This window comes from Salmo trutta, chromosome 32 (assembly GCF_901001165.1).
Source record: "Salmo trutta chromosome 32, fSalTru1.1, whole genome shotgun sequence".
NCBI classification, from domain to species: Eukaryota; Metazoa; Chordata; class Actinopteri; order Salmoniformes; family Salmonidae; genus Salmo; species Salmo trutta.
The window spans coordinates 10,196,634-10,201,615 of NC_042988.1; the positions used below are offsets into that span (position 1 = coordinate 10,196,634).

The 4,982-nt window shown below is 41.6% G+C and overlaps 1 protein-coding gene across 1 annotated transcript; it reads right to left on the reverse strand.

Annotated features, from left to right (window-relative positions):
• Positions 1 to 1,605: 1,605 nt before the first annotated feature.
• Positions 1,606 to 3,919, reverse strand: LOC115171030 (eukaryotic translation initiation factor 1). Its single transcript, XM_029727483.1, has 4 exons — positions 3,726 to 3,919; positions 2,627 to 2,790; positions 2,431 to 2,532; positions 1,606 to 2,245 (listed from the first exon to the last, which is right to left on the reverse strand). The coding sequence occupies exons 1-4, from the start codon at positions 3,754 to 3,756 to the stop codon at positions 2,201 to 2,203; spliced, it is 342 nt and encodes a 113-aa protein (XP_029583343.1). The 5' UTR covers positions 3,757 to 3,919; the 3' UTR covers positions 1,606 to 2,200.
• Positions 3,920 to 4,982: the final 1,063 nt, after the last annotated feature.

A 4,982-nucleotide genomic window follows, 5' to 3' on the forward strand; every position in this document is an offset into this window, starting at 1 on the left:
AACTGGGAAAAATCTACTTGAACAACCCTCCAACTGGTAATTACCAGTGGGAAACTCGTCCATCATCCTGAGCTTCCCCATGCTGCTCTCTGACATCACCTACAAAGGAAATGACCTCGATAACAGCATTTTCAGCAAATGCAACAAAACATTATTTATAAAAAGCAATTCATTAGGTTTTTTAACACTATAATTTGTTTACAAGTGAGATAGATGTACTTTCAGTTCATGGTTTACACAGCTTGTTAGCCATTAGTCAATCTGTGTTTCTCAATGAGTTCAAAGCACATGAATGCATCCAACTGGTATTTATGACTTCCCAACAGTTGAATTCCCACCTGGTTACGAATGCAGCATAATACACTGGAAAGGCCCTGGAGTCTGCAATTTGACTAAGTGTAGAAAATGTGAAACCAAAAGCAGATAAAAATTATGGCTAGGGGAAATTTGGAAATATACAGCTACAGCAATTCAAGACTATTTGTAACACCGAGTACTGAAGCTGGCATTGATTAAAGTCCATTTTAAAAACAAAAGATTGAAACTCTGCTGTTATAGTGCCCCCAAGTGAGAATGCATAGTATAACAGTACATTGGTTTGGCGTATTTGAGCTGCGTCATGCAGTCTGGCGCTGGCAGGTCCAAACAGCATCACGAAGACAAAAATATAGTGTTCACTATTTACCAAGCTGTGTGCAGTGTTTGAAACTGCACCATTAGGATTTCTTCCCATTGTCTTAACTGTTTTTACACATATATTAAAGGCCTAAATCTGAGAAAACCACCTGGACCAAAATGTCTCCCATGGGTCTTCCCATTGTAAAAAAAGACAAAGTACTGAGAAAACATGCAGGAAACAAATGGTTGATTTAAAGCAGTGCTAATAGAATAACTGGGTTGGTACACTTTCAAAAGAATTACCCATATGGTGCGAGGTAAGGACAGATTGGGTAGATGGTAGACCTCTTGTTAGATACTATCAGTTCATTTGATGCCATCTGCACAGCCAGAGAAAAAAGGTATTTCTATGCAGCACTAGAGTATTTCCCACTGCCACAAAAGAAATAGGAGCAGGGGTGGAGAGCCACTCTTTTGATCAGTGTGATGCTATGTGGCAATCCTGTTTTACATGCAGCTTTTTGGGATGTCAAACTGCACCCACATTCATGTAACAAATGGGCCCCCCCACACATGTTGAGTCAAGACCTGAGCCTGCATGAACAGCCAGATAATTCTGACCTAGGTGAAGACACTAGCTGAACCTGTGGCATGTAGCAGTTCACTTCCAGCCCATACTGCTTTTACATTTCGCAGAAGTTCTGCTCCAGAGACAGTGCATTCAAAGGGCAGTAACCGTCAATAAAGCAGCCATCAGCACTAGCATGCAAAGGCACTCTTCCCCCCTATACTCTTCCCCATGTACTGTCCTATTCTCTACAAGACGACACATCCTGTACAATAAGCAGTTGGCTTTTTGCAACACTTCAATATTGACATTGTCATATAGCAATCTTGGTATGGTCCCTTCATTTTGCATGTAGTGGAATGTGCCATTGCAAAGCCAGCTATTAAGAGCAAATAATTGAACCTCATGAAAACAAGATGTCAATTTCAAATATTTATTGAATAAAATGTGGAATTTTATAAACAAGTCTGCCCCACTCCATTTTCAGTTGGTAGCCCAGCATCAATCCTAACATGGCTGACTTTTTAAAGGAAGAAGCACAACCTTGTAGATGGGAGATATGCTGAGATGGTCAGAACTTCAGCCACACTCTGCTGTAACCTGAAAGAATGCAGCCCCACAAAACATTGGAACTGCAGTTAAGTGCTTCTTCCCAAACTGAGCCACCCTTATCCATTCTAATCACCCCCCAAATCCCGCAACCACAACAGGATTCCGCATGAGGTGGCGGTTGATCATTTTATTGAAACTTGTACAAAACAAAGTTACATGGAATTGTGCTCTTCACACAGCAAACAAAAAAACTATAAGGAAAAAAACGAAATCACCACTCGTCCCACATCTGTCAAGCCGTTTGTCCATGTTTGCACTGGACTGCTCCCGTATGAGAGGGGAGTTAAACTGGTAGTAAAAAGTCTCAATTCAGAGGTATTCATTATCTTAAAGGGGATGCGGTGATTGCAGCACAGGGGAGGGAAGTATCACAACCAGGGGAGAGGGGGCTGCTGAGAGCTTCTAGAATCCGTGGACCTTGAGCTGCTCCTCTTTCGCCAGGCCAATCTGGAAGTGGGATGAGGGAGACATCACACAAAGGAACTTTGAACTCCTGTCACAGAACATTTACAAACAGGGGCTTTTCTATGAGAGCCATTTGTAGGGGCCATGACAGATGGCCACTTATATACTCCGCACTTGTGTGTACTATATACACAATGTGCTATAGCAGGGACAAGAGTCAAACCTACCTCAATCAGAAACGTGCAGATATTCTTGCGCTGGTCACCTTGCAGCTGAATCACTTCCCCATACTCTGGGTGCTCAATCACTGTCCCATTGCAGGCAAATTTCTGTTGACAAAGCAGAACTAGTCAAATGGCCATTAGAACAAAACATGATCTTTCTTAGTATACCAGCTAGTGTAAACTCCCTGCCATAACATACCTTCTTAAAGGCCTTGACTAGCTTCTTCTTATCATAGTCGATGGCTATGCCCTGGACCGTGGTCAGAGTCTTCCTGCCGTTACGCTGCTGGATTCTTATGTGGATGTAGTCGTCAGTCCCAGATGGGAGCCTGTCATTACCCTTAGTTGCATCAGCAAATGGGTCTGTGGGGAGAACACCATTTAAAAACAAATCACACTACAATTCAAAACAAACACCTGTCAAGTAAAAATACAAGGAAGCAACCTAAAGTGATAGCTAAAATGGCAGTGGTTTGTTTGACCTAGCTAACAAAAGATCCAGGCCGATGAACTGGTGACGTAACGTTTTAGCCACGAGGCTCAGGCCCAAGCAAAACCCTGCACTGGTGCTTGTCAGCAAATTACATGGAATTACAGAGTGGGAAAAAAATCCCACTAAGAGTGGGCGGCTAATCTGCCCAGACCTATATTTATTCGGAATATTGAGATTAGTGACATGGGAGAAAGTAAAAATGACCCAGTCCAGATAGCCAATCATTCCGGGAAAACAAGCAGACATTTCGAAAGGAAGTAATGAATGTTGGAGAAGCCCACAATTAAACGGGGCTACATTTGATCTGGCCATTTACCATTAAAATATAGTTTACGCTTCACTCCAAAAGGCCTTCCCGGCAGGGTCGTATTACAGACAAAGGCAAAAACCTACATTTATACTCGGTCCATTGCTGATAGGTAGTGCCAGAAAGATAACCGACAGTAAGAACGAGTTACACTCCCAAATCGGTATTTTACATTGATCAATGTATCCACAATAGACTAGTTTGATATACCGGCTACAAATCCGCGTTGGGGCCTAAAAAAGGAAGTGAACTTCGGCCTAGTTGAAGTCTGATGGATATTGGCCAACATTTGTGAGAAAAAAAAGCTATTAATAGAACTTATTTCAATCGGGAGGAAATGTTCCATAAATAACCAGATGTTTCCTGAACATTAAAATCAAGACGTTATATTTTAGTTGGAACGCCGTCAAAATGCTTACAAATGCTAGCTAAAGTTAGCAACAGCCCTTCCCCCACTTTTTCGACCCCGCGTTAGCCGAGATGGTTGAAATGTCTTACCGAAAGTTTGGAGGTTCTGGATAGCGGACATACGATAAGATTTCCTTTCCTTTCGGATAATAACTGGTTAGCGATAGACTGGTCTGCTTAATTTGTTTTTCGTTCTTTGAATCTTCCTTTTCACTGGGACGACGTTTTAGTCAGCTGAAAGGCTCTCACAAAATGGAGATTGTTTAGCTTGCAAAGTAGAAAACAACCCTTTATAGCGCCTCCCCGCACGTAAGGACGTGCATCACGCCACACCCTATTTTACTGGAAAAATTACGTAATTATCTTGGTATTTCAGAGGGGAAAATATCAACACCTGGAACCTAGGCTACATAAAAACTATAGCACACATATCTAAATTAAATGTGAAGATCTTAGTTAATAAAACAATGTTCTTCGTCGATGAAACAATGGTCAGTGGTACATTATTCCATTTTAGGAAATATATTGAAAACAGATGTTTCTGTTTTTGTTATTTCTACACCTGCATTGCTTGCTGTTTGGGGTTTTAGGCTGGGTTTCTGTACAACACTTTGTGACATCCGCTGATGTAAGAAGGGCTTTATAAATACATTTCATTTTATTTGTTTTTAACTGACTAAGTAAAGGCTTCTCCTAATGTGTAGTTGATCGAGCCCCCTCGAGAGAGTTGCAGATTACAGTAAACCATTCTTATGCCGACTATAAAATGTGTTGGCACCTTTAATTAATGCACCTTTTCTCATAAAGTCAATTTCAGCACCCCTCTTGATGAAGGCAGATTCAGAGGGGTTGGGTTAAATGTGGAAGACACATTTCAGTTGAAGGCATTCAGTTGTACAGCTGACTAGGCATCCCCCTTTCCCCCTTTTTATCTCAAATGTCAACACGACCTCACTTGAAAACTCTAGCTGCTGTTTGTCTGTGTCTGATGGGACAGTGCTATCCGGCATCCTTGGGACGTCCCTACTCTAAACTGTAATCTTACCCCTTAACCTAACCCTAACCATTTAAAATGTCAACTTCAATGGGGTAGGAACGTCCCAAGGATCCCTGATAGAACTGGACGTGTGTGGTGAACTCCCAATGACTGAAATAAGGAAAATATCTGTTTTGGAGTGTACTTGAAATATGCAGCATGCAATCCGAATGGTCTTGATCGTATGAAGAGGTATCCTGTTGACCATATTTAGCCAATTTATAGAAAGCTAGCCAATGCTTAGAGTTTGACTAACCTAGACTGCTACTGTAAATGTAAATTTGCCTGCTGAGGCTAGTGTTTCATTAGCT

Coding starts and splice junctions, on each gene's coding strand:
- LOC115171030 (XM_029727483.1), bottom strand. CDS start 3,756: ATGTCCGCTATCCAGAACCTCCAAACTTTCG. Junction 2,791..3,725: donor CCAGAACCTCCAAACTTTCG/GTAAGACATTTC, acceptor TTCTCCCCACAG/ACCCATTTGCTGATGCAACT. Junction 2,533..2,626: donor TAGTCAAGGCCTTTAAGAAG/GTATGTTATGGC, acceptor CTTTGTCAACAG/AAATTTGCCTGCAATGGGAC.